This window comes from Anabas testudineus, chromosome 3 (genome assembly GCF_900324465.2).
Source record: "Anabas testudineus chromosome 3, fAnaTes1.2, whole genome shotgun sequence".
Classification (NCBI taxonomy): Eukaryota; Metazoa; Chordata; class Actinopteri; order Anabantiformes; family Anabantidae; genus Anabas; species Anabas testudineus.
This window is the reverse complement of record NC_046612.1, coordinates 22,032,866-22,051,991: the sequence shown is the minus strand read 5'-3', so window position 1 is coordinate 22,051,991 and position 19,126 is coordinate 22,032,866. Positions and strand designations below refer to the sequence as shown.

Genomic DNA, 19,126 nt, shown 5'->3' with positions numbered 1-19,126 from the left:
AATAAACATAATGAAACGAATCATAGAGGAAATCATATAACATTTTCAGTGTGGTCCCTGGAGGAGTGGAGGGTGGGGGTGGGGGTGGGGGGGGTCTAAGAAGAGCTTGTAAAAACACAGCAGCATACAAGTGTGAGCAAGTGCCAGTAGTAGGAGGATGTGTTTACTCTGGCAGAGGTGTGAAGGAGTCATTCTGCTGATCTGTCCACCAGGGTTATCAGGATGTCAGAGAGCAGAGAGCAGAGAACATGATACTAACGTCTTCTCTGGAACTAATATTTAAATTTCATCTGCTTTGTGAGATTTCTTCATCACTATTGTTTTTATTCATGTGTTTTCAGCCATAATATAATATTATCACTACTTCCACCAACTCTTGTCTCCTGCTCGAATAAAGACAATCAAATCACTTTCAGGCTTTTATAAAACGCTGCTCTGTGGAACTTTATTATTATTATTATTATTATTATTATTATTATGTGGAATTTACGTGGTGTGTTCGTCACTCTCCTACAATCTGAGATCAAATTTACTGTCCACCTCTGGCTGACCCCTCCAGTTCCAGCTATGTTTCACACCTAAGGTGCAGAATGTGTCCCCCTCACCTGCCGCCTCACCCACTGACACACACACACACACACACACACACACACACACACACAGAATAAACATTTCAATCAGCAACAAATACAGACCCAATGACTGAATTAATCCATGAACATTTTTTTAATTTAACTTCTTGGTCTTGAATCCAGAGATTCTGGACACAGGAAAATCTACTTTCAACAGTCAAATAAACAGTTTATATGTGACCTGTCATATGGACCATTTTCAGGAAAAGCTCTGCAGCCATTTAATACCTAAATATCTGATAGTGCTGACTGCAGTTGAGTTGCATCATGGGTAATGTAGTTAACCAGGTTGTTGTAATTGCCATGTTGTGAATCTAACAATCTTTCAGTAAAATGTTAATAATGATAAATGATACTTGTGGAAATTCTTTGTAGACAGGCAGCTGCATTTCATAAGGGTTCAGGGTTCAGTGTATTGTCCAGGGACACTTCAACATGTGGACATGAATCAGGAGCTGAACCACCAACCCTGGGAGTTATAGACGACTGCCCTTCCAACTTTGTGTGATATCGCTGTGTTAATGAATTTGGCTGCAGGTCTGTTTATTGTCTTCTTTTTTTTTTAACTGATTTCTATCCAGTTTCCCCACACAGAGCCAACACACTGGAGGTTGTGGTGGGGTTGATGGACCCGAAAGACTCAGACAGGTGGCAGGCAGCCCAGTAACTTAGCCTGCTGTGGGTGGGCGTCCACCAAGAGGTGCCAAACTCCCAGCCTGGCTCCCACAGCCTCACCTTGGTCAGGGTGACTGGCAGGGTCACTGTGTAGGTTCAACCCCAGTTCACTCTGCCCTCAGCCTGACACAGCACACACACTTTTACATCAGCTTGTTTAGAGAGTCGTGTATTTCATCTCCAGCTGATTCAGTAATATTGTACAGCTTCATGACCATCACCATACCACCTCTCACTCTGTGCTTCACTGGGTATTTTTTTAGTTATCTGCGTTTCTGCAAACCAACTCTTCATCAGTGGAAGATAAATCAAGATCCTAAGTCAACCACACAGATCAGATGTTTCAGGAAGGCTGAGCTAAAAAGGGCGGTTAAGACGATTAAAGCGACAAGAAGAATGAAGAACGAATGAAGCTCATAGCTCAAAAAAAGAGACTGCATGAAATCAAACTGGACGGGAAATTCACACTGTAACTGTGTTCACTGAATACTGAATCGTTGTTCTGCTACACGTTGAGGAAAACAGAGGAGAGAGGGAGAGACATGAGGACAGAGAGAGGTTAGCAGTATTTTGCTGCATTCCTGGTTCTCACAGCTGAGGTGTGAAGTGACGCCTCCAGACTCATCAGTTCTCATCAGTGTGAAACCATCACACCTCGGCTTTAACTGGATAATACAAGTCATTATGCTTCATTAAAGCCTAATGGATTTGCATTAACATTTTAGCCATGTCGGACACAGGCTTTCTATCCAGAAAAACAGAGTGGCAGCAGGATGAGCTCCCCCCCCCCACCCTCCACCACCAAGATAAAAAGAGTGAAGCGCTCACGCCTGAGTTGATGTCGCTATAAAATGATGGTGTTGGTGAGAAGTGGTGTGATATAAAGTGAGGACACTGAGGGAAGGCCAGCTGTCATGTTCAAGGTTGGACTGAGGTGAGAAGGAAGAAGCAAGAGAGAGGGTTTTGTTGAGCGTTTCAGCCTTCGCTCACGACTGGATCATCTCTCTCCTACTGTACATGACGGTTTTTGAACTGTTTATTGATAAATGTCGTATACAGTGAGGATTCCTTTGTTAATGATGCTCAAGCACATAGTGCACAGTGTGTAAGCATCTTTAAATAAATATTATATAGAAATGATGGTGGGATGGTGTGTCCATGTTGGCACAAAACACTTTCACTCATTCTACATGTGGTAAACATGTATTTCACAGTGAATAAACAAGAACAAAAGCTCATGCTGTCGTCATTAGTGCTGGAAGAACAACTCTAATATTAAAATGAACTGTCCTACTTAATGTCATATTATTACGTTCAGCATATTGTAGTACAAAACTGAATAATTTGAGTTAACACTAGTTCACTAATTGGACACTACAGACTAGGATTGTCTCACATGTACTGACCATTTTGGTATAATGTGGTTGTTTTCTCCATATTTATACACCGATTATGTGCTTTATTCTTTATTATTGTAATCAGTGCACCATTAAAATGATATTGTTAGAGGGTATGCTTATCTTGGCTTAGATGATGATAGGATGTCATGTTGGATATACACTATTGTAGGATGATGTGTATACAAGATATATTGGTGTATAGATCCTCTAGGTAACATGGTAAAAACTGTAGTTAAGATTTTGAAAGCACTGACTCAGTATACAGGCTCTGTATTCTTGAGGCAAATAACTACTTCACACCTTCCTGTCATGTTGTTTTCTTTGCTGACCTGTGTTTCTTAAGCTTTAGTGTAAGAGAGAGTGAATGAGTATCCTTTAAACATGTCCAAAACCCATCTGTGTTGCTGCAGGGACGAAAACCCCGAAAAGCAAAAACTGCTTATTGTTTTGAGCAGGAGTCAAAATTCACACTTCCACTCCTGTAGCTGAGCTTTTCCCAGACACACAGGAGGAGAGGGAGAGGGAGAGGCAGTGGGAGAGGTACAGAGACATGGTCCCAGTGAGGGTGTGTGTGTGTGTGTGTGTGTGTGTGTGTGTGTGTGTGTGTGTGTGTGTGTGTGTGTGTGTGTGTGTGTGTGTGTGTGTGTGTGTGTTCAGGGGCAGTGGCCTCATAGACACTGACGGTTTGTGAGAATCTGCAGAGGTGTCACTTCACACCTCTGCGGCCTGGCCTGGACTTATAAACCAGTGCAGCAGAGCTGAGCAGCAATCACAAACTTCCAGTCTCTCCAGTCAGACCACAGAGTCTCTCCACACAACATGGATACCTCCTCGGTTCCTCTTCTTGACTATGGCCTGCAGTACCAGTGGTGCTCCGACTCAGACCTCTCCAGCATCTCTTCTCCAGAAACTCTCTCCCCTGTTCACTCCATGGACTCCAGCCTGTCTCCTTCCGACCAGCGGCCACCACAGTCCACAGCTAAGGCAGCTAAAACCGGATACTCCCAGAGTCTCAAATCCTCCCCCTATTCTCTATCTAGACGTGGCCGGAAGTCGGGTCAAGCCACCCGGATCCGCAGCAAGCAGAGGGAGAGTGCCAGCGAGAAGGAGAAGCTGAGGATGAGGGATCTGACCAAGGCTCTGCATCACCTCAGGTCCTATCTGCCTCCATCGGTGGCCCCCGCCGGACAGACTCTGACAAAGATTGAGACTCTCCGCCTCACCATCCGCTACATCTCCTACCTGTCGGCTCAGTTGGGCCTCAGCGAGGAGGTGCTGTTTCAGAGGAGGGAGCAGGGAGACACCTCAGCCAGCGACACCTCTTCACCTGACATCCTCAGCTACTTCCAGCACGGCTCCTTGGGAGGTCAAGAGGCCCAGCTGCAGAACCAGAGCCTGTATGCTGCCCAGTGCCAGGGCCAGAACATCCCGCTGCACTCTGGGAATTGTAGTTTTGGAGTGGATCAGTACAGTAGACAGCACAGTGGAGCTCCTCAGGAAGATATCAGCATGGACAGCATCCTGCAGTCAACTCCAGCACAGCCCTCCTGTCAGGTACGTGAGCATTTACTCATGATAGTAATAATAATATTTACAGTGTATGTGCAAAACCACAGTTTTAGCATGAGAATGTTCAAAATGCTAATGAATTCCCTGTTGTGCTTTTTTAATACAGATGTGCGGCAGTGACTTTTGCATCCCGCTGGTTCCAACAGAGTACTGGGGTTAAACGCTCCAACACTGAACGGCCATCATCCAACAACAGACACAAACTTCACTGTTTTTACTGCCTCACTGTGAATCAACTAATTTATTTGAAATCTATGTGCTATTACGCATTTTATTTATTTTGCCCGTGTAAATATTAATATGTCTAACAACTATTTTTATATGTCTTTGTACCACTATTTATAATAAAATATGAAAATGTCAGTGTTTGTGGAGTTGTGCCAGTGTGTGTGCACGTGTTAAAAAAGCTTATTGGAGAAAGGCTGCAAAACACCAAACTAAAACAAAACATGGTCAAATGAGGAGCAGTTCTCTACATGTTTTATATACAGACTTAGGAAAAACTCTTTATGAGTGACTAGAGCGAGAGGGCGCCCTCTCCTGGTGATAAAGGCACAAGGTCACACCACAAATGGAACTTTTTCTTGAGCTCATTTAGTTATTTGTTATGTTTTTTGGTATTATCCTCCCACTGGGGCTAAGCGGACAAGCAATATGCAGAGAAACACAAAGAGAAACTCTCAAACCATAAACACTGGGACTAATGCCTCCGTTTTGATACTATTGAAACAAGCAAACAGGTTTTCAGTGACCGTGTGGACACATGACTGTTGTTTTAGTGGACTGATTAGTGATTTAGTCTCCACTGAATCATCCTGCACTTTTTAACAACATGGAAATATTCTAAAGCCTGAAGGTTGAGACGTGTGGAGACAAACAACTGTAAACACACTGATCAGAAAAACGGAGGCACAGTTTTATGTGATTTATACTCGATTTTTAACTCTCTAACATGAAGTGAGATATATTTCACATTTGTGGAAACAGAATTCTAAAGTAGGTGATTTACTGTGGATTTAAAGTCAGGCAGTAAAAAGACATCGTGTAAGAACAATAACGAATGTTTGTTTATGGGGGAAAAAAATGTACCTGTGATTTGAGACATCATGTAATCTATTAATGCATTTGAACTCTATTCTACTTTATGTATTTTATTCCAATGACATGTTAGGCAACATAAACATCTCAAACATGAAATCAAGTAATATTCATGTAGTAATTGTCCTTTCATGTCTGAAGCATGTGACGCGTTAGTGGTTCAAGCTGATCAGATCAGATATCTGTCACAGTCTATCTAGTTTATTTAGTGTATCTTTGCTAATGAGGCTCAGCAAACACAAAGGGGTCCTTGGTGCCGCTAAGTCTAGACTAAGACATGAGATCCTCCCAACTCTTTCCCCTCTTCTCTCACCCACAGCCCTAATTACTTGCTAAAGCCAACGAGAAGGGCTTTAATATTCATGGAGAAGTGTGGATCTGCATATCAAGCTGCAGAATGAGGTCTGAGTGTTTAGTTTGCCACATACATGCAGTTCATTTGATATGCAAACAGCACACCTAACACAAAGTCTAATATACTCACTTGGGTCTTTCATCACGGTAAAGCTAATAAACTCTCTGGGCTAAAAAGGGGTCAGGATGAAAGGGTTAGCACTGCCATGCTGATTATTCACTCATTACATGTGAGTAAACACCGTCAGAGCTAATGTGGATTAAGAGAAGGAAGATCCTGTCTATCATCAGCCTGGGAGGGAAGAAGAGAGTTGACAGCTGGGTCAATTCATGAGGCAAAAAGAATTAACTCTTAGTAGTGTATAATTTCACACAGAAGGAGAATTACAAGGGAAAAAAAGATAAATTAAAGAATAGAAGAAAGTTTCTAATGTTTAGTGTGAAAGAGTCCCAAGTGTTCATGCTTCAACTCTAAACGTGGCATCCATCTGATGAGATGATCCAGTAGATACTTGCATCAGAAGAGAGTGTTTGCTACACAGCAACAGACCAACAGGAGCAAAATTAGACCAATGTACATAAGAGAAACAGGATTATCACATTTTAATGGCAGATCACAAAACTATGGGGGGGATTCAGAGGTCGCTGTGGAGATCAGTGCTTACATCAGCTGTCAACATAAACTTTACAGCACCAAGAACAATAAAATCACAATTAATGACCCTTTTATCAAAAAGGGATTTTTTATGTTTCTAATAATTTCAAAAGAATTATCTGAACGATCTTCACAATTCAGATTTCTTTGTTGTTTTTTTATGTGTGTTTTATTAGTTTTTGTTGTTGTCGTTGTTTTGCATTGATTTAGTGACAAGCTGTGTGAGAGTGGTTCACATGTCCAACTCCTTGGTTTCACCTCCGCCACAGAGCAGGAGTCAAATGTGACGCGGTGGTTTGTGGGAACGCTGCTCGGGACTCAGATCCACAGTCCACACCTGACATTCAAATCAGCAGATTTATCAGAGACAAATCACTGAAATCAATAGATGATCGTCAGTGTTTAACATTTTATTTGCATTTAATGCCAGTAATTACAAATACTTTATTATTATCTGTGAATTGAAGTTCAGCTGATTTGAGATGTTCACCCTCCAACAAGGGAACATTCTTCTGTAAGACACCAAAAAGAGACTTGGTATTAAAGAAAGGAAAACGTGTGCTGGGCAAAGAATTTTAACATTTTTAAAGCGTAAATCAGAGCAATAGTTGTTAATGTTACACATTGTTTCCTCTGCAGATCCAGTTCCCAGGCTGGTGAAGCCTACTGCTGTCTAAACAGGACGAGGTGCAAACCCCTCACACCTCACAGCTGCCTCGGCACACTTCTCCTGCCTGACCTTGCCCTGAATCCCTGATCTCAGAAAGAAAGAGCAACAGTGACGAGACATCAAACTGCAAATTGAACCTCAGTGAAAAGTTATATAATGAGCGTCGGATATGTTTTTGTGACAGCTGCTTGTGATCGCAGCCGGTGACTCACTAGATTTCTAATCTCTCTTGTTCAGAGGCAGACCTGTGGCCCAGGTACAACCCTGTCATGCAGGGTCATATTCCCAGGATCTAGGAGCACACAGTGTGAATTTGTCTACTTTATGATGGCTGTGCGAGCTGCCGGGTCACACCTTGTCCTGGAACTGGTCTGTTTCCCATGAGACCCCCCGGTCTAGGTGTCAGGCCTGCTCCCAGAGCTTCTCAGGACCAGAGGTGGCTTCTGGAGGTGCAACCTCACACCTCCCACCACATATATGGAGCAGCCTTTCAGTTCCTCCTCACTATCTCCTGACAGCCTAACCAGCAACACACTGCTCAAGGAAGAGCCTACTGCCTCAGCTACGACTACAGTTCAACCTTCAACAGCAGCTATGGAAGTGTCCTACAGCTGTCCTCTTCAGCTCCAGGAGAACTCTTTCCTGTTCGACTGCGAGTCCCTTCTGGAGAAATCTTGTGGTCCTGTGGCCTATGATCCAACCTCGGACCCTGGTTATTTCAGCGCCTGCAGCAGCCTGTCTCCGACCTCCTCTGTGGACTCCTTCTGTTTCTCACCCTCATCCCTCCAGACTGCTGGAAATGAACAAGACGCCTTGGAGAGTTTCATTTTCAGCAGCGCCACAACACCTCATTTGAGCACCGAGACTCAGACTCTGCCCTGCTCCAGGTCCACCACAACAACCTCTGCTCCAAAGAAATCTCGCTCCAGGTATCCAGGGAAGAAGCGCCAGACGGCCAGCGAGAGGGAGAAGCTCAGGATGAGGGATCTGACCAAGGCTATGCATCACCTCAGAGGCTACCTCCCTCCATCGGTGGCTCCTGTGGGACAGACCCTCACCAAAATCGAGACGCTGCGCCTCACCATCCGCTACATCTCCTACCTGTCGGCCGAGTTGGGTCTCAGCGAGGAGGTGCTGGAGCAGAAAAGATCCTCTGGCTCTGTCCAGCAGCCTCAATGCCTCAACCAGTTCCTGTGCCAGCCAACAGACAGCTACAGTGCACAGGAAATGAACTGTAACATCATGAGTACAGCCCAGCAGCTGCCTCTACAGCAGACATATCAGGTACGTTCCCATTGTCTTTGCAATGATCCATGAATTCATACAATTCAAATTCCAAGTAAAAGATTTGTTTTACAATAGACTATTTTATCACCACGTGCAGTGTTTCACGACTCGTGTGTTACTGAATGAATTCCTAATCAACATCTCCTTCCTGTTTCCAGGTCTCAAGTGGGGTCTGCTTCACCAGCGAGCAGTACTGGATGCCACAGCAACAACTGCACCATGTCAACTTCTCTGGACACTGCTGAGGGACACGGCAACCAGACAACTCAATTATTTTCATTGCAGCAATGACCTTTAACAAGATTTATGGACTGAATTTCAAATGTTTGTTATTTTGAACAAAGTCTATTTTCTGTCCTCATGTTTTTTTGTTGTTGTTTTTTGTTTTTGTATATAGAAGCGTTTATTTATTGAGCAGAATAAACATTATTTATCATGACGTTCCCTGTTGTTGTGTTTAGTTTTGTCTTTACAGTTTTACAATCACAGACGAAATCATACAGACTTGGTGCTCGGCTCCACTTCCTTACACAAACAGTGCAGCTGTCAGCGTTCAGGTGTTAAACAGGGAGCACATCCCCTCTAAAGTCTTTAAGGAAGGACCCCTACCAGGGGAGCTGGCAGCTGAACTAGGGCCAGTTAATTGGCACCTTTTCTATCCTGTGTAAACGTGACAGGTGGTTAAGACCCTGGCAAAAAAAAACAAAAAAAAAAAAAACAACTGGCCCTGGCTTGATTTCAGAGATTTGACTGATGCAGGTTTTAGTTCATTCCTTGTTGTGATTGTTACCTTCTGTCTTGTTTGGATCCATACACGACCCTGCCCTTATGTCAACATTGCGTGAAACTGCTTAGAACAAATATTCCACATGTAAAATTTAGGTAGCAAACAACATTTATTCATACAAAGGTTTTATCAAAACTTTACATAAAAGATGCTCATCACAGAACATACACGATGTGTAATAATAACTTTGGTTTTGGTTAGAGAGAAAGACCGTAGAAGACTCTGCACTGAAGAGTATGTTTAGATTCCTACGGTTTAAGAGGAGGCTTCGTTTTCGTTTGTGAACCACTGAAGCACTTGTTCCTTGTTCATGTCCACCCAGTTCATGTTGGCTATGGTTCTCTCCAGCGCCTGCTCCAGAGACGTGGTCGCCGAGCCGAGCTGGCCAGCGTTGTCTTCTTTAAACCGCAGCAGCTGGAGAGGAACAGAGTAGAAATGACTGGAACCTGCTGTAATTCTGGTGTATACGTACTGTATGTAAGCACAGTATAAAGTTACAGTATGCACTTAAGTACATGTTTCAGGTACTTATATTACATATATAATATTTCCATGTCGTGTCATGCATTCTTCTAATCTACTAAAAATCAGAGGCAGATATCGTATTTTTTACTCAATTATAATTATTTGACAGCTACAGTTGGTAGCTACTTAACAAGTTTTGATCTTACAGACAAAACATAAGAGACTGTAAAACTGGATCCATGGTTACAATTAGACTGAACTAGACTTAATTCATTAATAATACAGTACATTAAGTCACAGTCATGTATGAGCAAGTATAATAATCTCATCATAAAATTTAATTTCCTGTGTTTGACACATTGTCATTTTATTAAATCTGAATGAAACTGTACCTCTTTATACTCAAACTCTGTGGAGAAGCGTGTGGTCACTCCATCAATAAGTCTTCCAAAGGAAAGGGATCCACCACCGTAGCTGAAGAGTGGGCAAAAATAAAAAGGCCTCGATCACCACACACAGTGTAACCAAAGCATGCATGCATTTCTAGTTTGTGTTTTTTTAAATATTAAAGTGTCTAATCCCGGCACTGCACTCTTCTATTAACTGATGTACATGGTTCAAGCAGGTGACACAAAGAGGAAAACTCACTTGTTGAATATATAATCCCATTTGGCTCTGATAAAGTTCCAAGCTAGAGGCTGGCCGATGGGGTTACTAGCAATGTAAACGATGGTGGCGGTGGCATCCTGCTTACGAATCATCTTTGGATCCAGTGAGTACTCCAGGTACCTGAAAGACACTCACAGTGAGGACAAAAGCTCCATCACCATCACCACCAAATCCCTGCAGTGACTCCTCTTTGCCAGTACAGATGATTAAAGTGAAGAGTGATGGAACAAGAATTATCCGGCATGATGTCAGTGCCACTGACCTGTTGAGCAGCCACGGCTCTTTGGTGCAGGACAGAGCATGCATGAGTTTATCAGCTTCCGACGCGATGGTTGCGTTCTTGTACATGGACCACGCAAAGTCCCACTCCTTCACTCCTCCTGCTGCAATGGCGCTGCAGTACACGGTGGACTTCAAGTTGGAACTGATGCTGGAAGGTGAAAGTGTTTTGGCACAAAGATATGAAAGCTAAATAAGATACATTTAAACAACACCTTCGTTCAACATGTTTAGGAAATTGTGATATATTAAAAGTCAGAGTAAAAGGAAATGTGATGTGTATGGAAATCAAAAACATGAAAGGAGAGTAAGTGTGAACACACCTGTTGTTGTCAGGGTTTTCCATCCACTCTTTGAACCAGCCAGTGGTCAGATCAATGCATTCTTCAACTCCAGTGCTGCAGGCCAAAGAGATTGCGTTCACCTGATTGTACCTGCACATTGAAGAAGACAGAATACAAGAGTCAGGAGAATACACCCACTCATGAAGTGGTGACTGTTAAGTCATCAGCCTTCATTATCTTGGCACCACTATTACATTTAACACATTTTATAAACCACACAGTTATTGGAGATAGTTTACTGTGGTGGGAATACGGGGAAAAACACAGGATCATCACATCTACTGCTCATCCTCATCCTCTGGGGACCATCCCTTGAGTTGCTTTAAAAAATGATGTCACATATGATCAGATGATTTCCAACTCCTTTAACTCATCTGCTATCAGGTAAATTCCACAACTGAAAATGCAGCTTCACTGTAGAACTGCAGGAGTGAGAAAGGAAGAAATAAACACAGGCAACGGATATCGACTACAGAAATAAGATCAAGATGAGAGCAAATTGGAGTAAACATATCGAAGAGATACTGATAACAGGGACACATCACAGAGAAGGTTATGTGAGGTACCGGAGGAGAGTTTTACAGAGGAGGACAGACAGACTCTGTGCAAATCACCTTTTTTTCCCTCATGCAGATAATTGAAGTTTCATCTAATCTACATTGTGTTAATCTTTAGCAACATGGCTTACTGTGGCTTAGGGAAATGTACGTTGTCAATCACAGAAAAGTTCATTTGAACTTTTTGCGAATCTTGTCTTTCTTCAGGTGTAATACAGTGGTCTATAGGATGAACATCAGCACGTTCATGTTAAGATTGAACTACTATAACTACTGCTACTACTGCTACTACTGCTACTACTGTATGTAACACATTTTTAATACGCTACACTTCTACCTGTCTTATATTATCTAAGCACATGGTCAGCATTACACTTTTGCCACTGTCCTCGTCAGTATGTGTTCAAAACAGTGAAAGAGACATGGTTTCAAACAGACAGCACGTTCACATCCTTACTGGTCGGTGTGCTTTTCTGGGATCTTTGTCCAGTTGAGAGTGAGATCTTTGAAGTAGGTAAACAGAGGAGTGACCTGCTTCCTTATGTAGGCCTGAGGAAATAAAATACAGGTTTTATTTGTTATTGTATGATTTTCCACAATTAGCCACAATACTCTGAGATAATGTTTCAGGATTAGCATCCGAATTTATTTAGAGCAAATGTTAACCTGACCTGCATGGGCCCGTACACCTCACCGCGGTCAAACATGAGGAAGAAGTAGTTCAGGTTGCGAGTGGCTGTCTGCCAGGGCATGTATTCAACTTCTTTATCAAGGAACTTGGTAGTCCTCAGAGCCAGAGTTGTGCTCACCATCTTTGCTCTGAAAAGGTCACATGTGGTAAAATGACTCGGCTCCACAACCGGCAGAACGAATTAGACACCAACGGTTGGTAGTAATGTGATCTCACCTTGCAAGGTTGAAAGCGTCATCAATAATTTGAGCTCGGTTGATCACTGGAATATCCTGAAAAACGAACAACGAACTGACTTAATTGAGTCTGGAGGCATGGGAAGTCATCGAGAGACACTGCAGATGTTGTACCTGATGTTGGGAGCTCAGCTTGGACAGGAGACGCTCCCAGTTTTGAGAGTCGTAGTTGACTCTGTAGAAGCCCTTCATATTTATGTTGGCCACCAGCCACTCACTGGCACCAAGAATCATGTCTTTGTTTGTAGCTGTTTGGAAGGAGAAATAATCAGTGGTTTTATATTGTTTTAATTATTTTGACACTGCTCTGAATGTACAATGGAAATAAATCTCACCTTCTTTTTCAAGTAGCCAGTGGTGCTGTTCAGTTCCACCAGACTTAATCCAGGACAGAGGAATGAACCACTCATAACTGGAGTCACATCCATCCAGACATGCATGTGTACATAAAGACACAGTAAACAGGAGGAGAGTTTAGCGTGTCAGCATTATGCAACATAAAAAGACACATTGCCTTGGAACAGCTCGTATAAAGGAAAAGAAATGCACATATGTATTTATGAAAATGTACAAATGTGTTGAATTTAAACAGGAAACATGAAATAGTGGGTCCTACTTGAACTCGGACGGTGTGTCCACTAAAGAGTCTGGGTTCAACAGGAAGTGTTCCTGGGTGATTTTGCCAGTCTGGGTGTTGATGGAGAGCACAGGGAAGCCCATCTGTAAGATCCATCTGTTCATGATAACCTCCACAGACTGGGGCAGCTCTATGCCGGCATCATCCACAGCCTGTTGAAGGGAACATTTGGATATTAGTTGGAATAAAACTTAGCTAGCAAACTATATTTTTTGTACTAAATATATTTATTTAATATTTCTTCAAGGTGCCGTGAATGTCCTAATCTACAGTCTGACTTTTTCTAATATTGATTCATTTTGAATTAACAACAACATTTATTCTACAAATGTTCAGCAAAGGCCTGAGTATCCTTTGCTTAATAATGTTTATGCCGCCACTAGTGGTAATTATGGAATAATTCAGCTTATAAATGTGGCAACAGGAGCATTTTGGATATCCAGAAACATGAGTTACTGTATATAAATAGTAATGTTTCTGCATCAACAGGTGACCTCATCCACATTAGAAGGAATTATGTCAGGTTTGTGTTTCAGCTTGTTGATAAAAGCTCCACGACTACCACAGTTATACAGTATGAGCTGCATTAAAACCATAGTATAATGTAGTAAAGATACATAATTGTTAATCCAATCAATAATTACATGTGGATCTCTATATTAATCTGTATCATGAAGTACACTGATACAATACAAGTCGTGTTGAAGTGCTACCTTACCATTTGCAGATGCTTCCAGAGGTCCGAGTAGACCGTGTTCTTATACTTGAACTCCTCCAAGTACGTCTGCAGACAGACAGTAACATGCTGGTCAAACAGTTTTGTGTTTTTTGTGAAAAACAATTGTGACGACTTTAACAAAATAAGAGATTTGGTGCTGATTTCATTGACACTTTCACCAGACGCGAGGTCGTCAGCTTTACTCACGTGAAGTCCTTTGGAAAAGACTGACTCAGTAATAAACTCTGAAAGCATCCTGAGGACTGCAGCTCCCTGAAGAGAAAGATTTTATCAGCATTACTGGGTGACAATTCTAGCAATCTGTTCATTACGATCAGTGATTCGTGGTTAATTTAATTCTGTAGAGTTAAGTGTCTGATAAGGGTCGTCCATTTAAGAGGGTGCAGTTGAACATAAATAGAAAAATACGCTGGGTGTTGTGATGTGTTACCCTCAGCTATACTGCACCTTGCTGTATGTGATAGAGTCAAACAGTTCACTGATCTGCTCTGGTTTCACGACATCCGCCTCTTTGGATGAGAGCGGATGGGAGGAGGCCAAGGCGTCCACAGCCATCACACTGATGATCTCGTTCAAGACTATTAAATCTTTCTGGAAAATACACAAACAAACAACTGGATTAGTCTCATGACATGAAATGTCGATATGTACTCCATTCTTAAATTAATACTTTCTCCATTTATATTGGGAAGGCACGATGTTGACATGAGAAGTTAAGGTCTAGAGGTCCACTGAGAAGATCGTATGCACTCTCACCATATTCCATGTGGGTTCAGCATAGTTGGCTCCAAGATAAGAAACATAGGTGGCGAAGCCTTCGTTGAGCCACAAGTCATTCCACCACCTGGTGGTCACCAGGTTTCCAAACCACTAAGATGACAGAGTTACATTTTACTGACAGGTTTTCACAGTTACTATCAAATGTTTGGTAGATTTGTGGGATGGTTATTCCACTGGGTGTCAGTCAGTGTGATACCATATGGGCGAGCTCATGGGAGATTACTGTTGCCACCCACTCCTTGTCTCCATTGGACGACACAGCAGGATTATATAAGAGTGCGGTCTCTCTGTAAGTGATCAAGCCCCAGTTCTCCATGGCTCCAGCACTGAAGTCAGGAAGAGCAATCTGATCTAAAGTGAGTACAGAATACGGATCACCACTTAATTATACAAATAATCTACATTAAGCTGATTCATTGCTCCTGAGTCGCTCAGTGCGGATGTACTTCCTACCTGACTTGCTCAGGGGGTAGGAAGAGTTGTAGTAGTCCTCAAAGAATGCCAGTATTGGTCCAGTCTTCTCCAGGGCATAGTTTCCCTGGCCCTCCTTTATGGCCTTCCTGCGAGCCCAGATCCTGATCTGAGCAAACACAGCACTTAATTAACAGGAGTGGTGGAAAAAGACACCTTGGGCTTGAGTCCAGCAGAGGGCAGCAGATCTTAGCTATTAAAGCTTGGGATGGTGCTGGTGGTGGTGGCAGTAGCAGATTATTGGAGCCATGAGTAAATCTTCAGCAGCGGTGGTAGTGTGGCAGATAGCTGAGCAGAATTCAGTATTAATAAGTGTTACTACAAAAGAGTGTGTTTAAGTACAGCAGCTCACAGTGGCAACTCTTAAATACCACAAAATAAGAATGTTAATAAATACAGTAACTTGGGAAAAGATACTGCTAAATAATAATAACAGAAGTATTCAAAACCCTCTGGTGTAGTTACTGTTAGGGACCTGTCCCACCTGGAGTCCCCTGGGAGCACTGTGAGAGTCATGCTTTTTGATTTCTCCAGTGCTTTTAACACCATCCAGCCATCACTGCTGAGGAGGAAGCTGGAGGTGGCAGGCGTGGACCAACATCTGGCTGCTTGGACCATCAACTACCTCACAGACAGGCCACCGTTTGTGAGGCTGTGTGACTGTGTGTCTGATGTGGTAGTCTGCAACACGGGGGCACCTCAAGGGACTGTGCTCTCCCCTTTTCTGTTCACACTGTACACATCGGACTTTAAATAAAACTCCCACCACTGTCACCTACAGAAGTTCTGTGTATCCGGGGGGGACGAGCAGGAGTACAGGGGGGTCATCTCTGACTTTGTGGGCTGGTGCGAAACTAACCACCTGATCCTAAACACCAGCAAGACAAAGGAGCTGGTTCTTGACTTCAGGAGGTCCCCTCCATCACACTCACCGGTGAACATCCAGGGCTCAGACATTGAGACTGTGGACACATTTAAATACCTGGGTGTTCACCTTAACAACAAACTGGACTGGTCTAACAACACGGACGCTCTGTACAAGAAGGGCCAGGGTCGCCTTCACCTGCTGAGAAGACTGAGGTCTTTTGGTGTGTGCAGACAGCTGCTAAGGACTTTTTATGACACTGTGGTGGCCTCAGTAGTCCTTTATGGAGTTGTGTGCTGGGCAGGGGGCAGTACAGGCAGAGACAGGAAGAGACTTAACAAGCTGGTTAAGAAAGCTGGCTCTGTCCTGGGCTGCACACTGGAGTCCATCGAGGAGGTGGCGAACAGGAGTATGTTGGCTAAACTAACATTCATCATGGATAACCCCTCCCACACCCTGCACCAAACTGTAGAGGCTCTGACCAGCTCCTTCAGCACCAGACTGTTACACCCACAGTGCAAGAAGAGCGCTACCGCAGGTCATTCCTCCCCACAGCATCAGACTATACAACACAGTACTACAGTGTACTACACACTATGTACCTACACAGTGTATTTCATTCGCTATTGCTGTTGTTGTCATGTGTTTTTACACTGGTGTTAACTGGTTATATTATCGTTGTTTGGTGTGTAATTTATTTTAATTGTATTGTAATTTATTTATTTTTTCTTGTGTAGTTAATATTGATGCTGTCCACTCTATACTGCTTTTCTATACTGTCCTATTTAATGTCACCTTGCTGCTGTAGACAAAAGAATTTCCCCATCGTGGGATGAATAAAGTAAAAAAAGTTATTACCAAAACTTCAGCCCCCTGTTCCGACCCAATGTATGTAAAATCACACACAACGAAAGCCAGCAAATAGGTCGACATAATCTCTGTGGGCTCAAAGCTAGTCTGGATTAAATCCTGGCCGTCCGCAGTGATGTTCACAGGATCTGTGTGGGGACGAAGACAGAACTCGATTTATTATAAAAGTTAGACGTAAGAAGCAAAGAGCGTTTCAGGTGTTCATCGTACAACAACAGGCCTGTGAGGCTGATGGACTCCACGCTCGAACTTACCATGGTTCATGGCGTTGGACAGAGCCACTGTGTCATGGGGGTGTACAAGAGTCATGTGGAAGACAGCTTTCATAGCTGGCTCGTCAAAGCAGGGGAAGGCTTTCCTGGCATCTGTTGGCTGCATCTGAGTAGTTGCGACAACTCTGACAATAGCAGGCAGCAAAAGTGAGTGAGTTATTGTCTTGTTATCGGCTGTCTTCACTTTTTATTTATTACCAACAGCTGCAGCAGATCTTGATAAAGCTTTAAAGGTTTAAATCCTCACTATGACTCTCAAAACTAAACCATTTGAAATGTTATCAACAGTCAACATGAGATTAAAAAGAGAAAATGTTACTTTTTCACTCCATCATCAAAGTATTCGCTCCTGTAGAACCCTCCCAGGTCGTCAGACAGCTCTCCGACAAACTCGGTGAAGAGCTCGTACATGCGGCCGGCCTGCAGCGGGCTGTTGAGCTGGATCACCAGGTACTGGGTAGGAATCTCCAGCCAGGTGTTTTTCAGGGTCGGGGCGGTGGCTCCATCCAGGCCCACCAGCCTGGCGTGGTTTCCCTCGAAGGTGGTGAGGTTCAGCTTGTTGGAGTGGATGAGGATGAGGTCCGTTTCCCTCACACATCTGAAGACCACCGCGGACTGTCCGGTGAAGATGTACAGGTCGTCTGCGATGGGCGCCAGCCGGGGCCACAGAGTCACGTTGTAGGAGACAGGGGCGAGAGAGTCTGGGAGTCTGTAGTTCTGCCAGGGCTGCTTTGGGATGGAGGTCGTTGTGGGCGCTGTATCAGGGGTGGCAGTGGGTGGAGGAGTTTCAGGAGGAGATTCACTCTTTGACTTCTCCTGAGCGTAAACCACAGACAGGGCTATAATGGTGGCCACTGCTCCAACGGCCACGACCACACAGGTAACTGCCACTGCTTTGCTGATGTAGAAGCCTTTCCCCATGTCTCCTCCAGAAAAGAAGACAGGAGGTGAAAACTGATCGCTATTTATGTCCTGACTTGTTGGAAAGTTAATAGCTGATCTCCGGGGCGGGGAAAATAGCTACTGTGAAGGTACAAAACATTTAGTTGTAAAAAGTCCTTGAGATAAGAGTCCGGGATCATCTGTGGACTTTATTCTGATATAGTGGCTGTGAATAAAGGCACTGTGTTGTGTTGTGTTGTCCTGTGCTGTCTCTGTTTATTTAGTATTTTAAATTGTGCTGCAGTGGAAATATAGGAGTGTGATGTGATGAGTGTGAGGGGTTTCATAAAATGGCACAAACTTTTAGGTTTGACAAGTCCTTGTGCGAACAAAAATTGGTTTTGATCTGCAAACAAATTAAGAAAATAAATATATTATATATGTAATTTCATAGGTGTCACATTTAATCAGATCTAGCCCAAGAGCTGCAGAACACCTGTGAACACAGGACGTTAGAGAGGCTGCAGCTCCTTGCTCAAAACAGGAAATCCTGAGCCCCTTTCCACTAAAACCGCATGTGCCACACACGCAGCAGCATAATGCAGCACTTGGAATTGTTTGCAAAGCTAAACAACAACATTGTAAAAGGTTTAGCACATGGACTCAACCTTAGACAAACTCTATCACCTGCACAGTGACTGGCATTAATGTGGTTTGTAACATCCTCTCCTTAAAGTATATAAACTCTGGGAATGAGGACTCAGGTCGGTCATTTGAGAACAGAGTTGAAGCTTTTAAAATATCTCCTCTTTTTTTGCTCTCCTTCTTTTGATCATTTATTTATTTGTAATAAACATTGAATGCTTTATTATTGTGTATACACCTCAACTACCCTTACTGTAGCCCATATAACCTGATTGATCTATTTTATCCCCCTCATGACACTGTCCTCCCTTTAGACTCTTTTTCCTATTGAGCCAGAATTACTCCAATTTCTCTATCTGCACATCTCATGCACATCATTTTATGCCCCATTTAATCCCATACCCATGTCAGTGCAAATGTCAACATTACATCTCCATCAAAAATAGTGATAAAGAATGAAGAACTGAATGTTCTGTGGTTAACAACGAGCCCTTAAAACTGGACCTAAAGTTACTACTACACAGCACAGACTCACTGTTGAATGTACTGTATCAGCTTTACAGATAAAGTTAAACTGCTCACATTCAGATCATCGCA

The 19,126-nt window shown here is 43.1% G+C and overlaps 3 protein-coding genes across 3 annotated transcripts; 2 read left to right on the top strand and 1 right to left on the bottom strand.

Annotated features, from left to right (window-relative positions):
* The first annotated feature begins 3,526 nt into the window (after positions 1-3,526).
* On the top strand, positions 3,527-4,436 carry mespba (mesoderm posterior ba). Its single transcript, XM_026378712.1, has 2 exons — positions 3,527-4,261; positions 4,383-4,436. Exons 1-2 carry the CDS (start codon positions 3,527-3,529, stop codon positions 4,434-4,436), a joined length of 789 nt encoding a protein of 262 aa, XP_026234497.1.
* A 3,211-nt stretch (positions 4,437-7,647) lies between these two features.
* On the top strand, positions 7,648-8,585 carry mespaa (mesoderm posterior aa). Its single transcript, XM_026378711.1, has 2 exons — positions 7,648-8,337; positions 8,499-8,585. The coding sequence occupies exons 1-2, from the start codon at positions 7,648-7,650 to the stop codon at positions 8,583-8,585; spliced, it is 777 nt and encodes a 258-aa protein (XP_026234496.1).
* A 643-nt stretch (positions 8,586-9,228) lies between these two features.
* On the bottom strand, positions 9,229-17,923 carry LOC113173979 (aminopeptidase Ey-like). Its single transcript, XM_026377592.1, has 20 exons — positions 17,322-17,923; positions 16,985-17,127; positions 16,719-16,858; positions 14,978-15,104; positions 14,721-14,875; positions 14,501-14,614; positions 14,192-14,335; positions 13,931-13,996; positions 13,724-13,789; positions 12,985-13,157; positions 12,704-12,780; positions 12,483-12,616; positions 12,349-12,404; positions 12,113-12,260; positions 11,899-11,990; positions 10,864-10,974; positions 10,524-10,691; positions 10,241-10,381; positions 9,985-10,066; positions 9,229-9,541 (listed from the first exon to the last, which is right to left on the bottom strand). The coding sequence occupies exons 1-20, from the start codon at positions 17,921-17,923 to the stop codon at positions 9,383-9,385; spliced, it is 2,898 nt and encodes a 965-aa protein (XP_026233377.1). The 3' UTR covers positions 9,229-9,382.
* Positions 17,924-19,126: the final 1,203 nt, after the last annotated feature.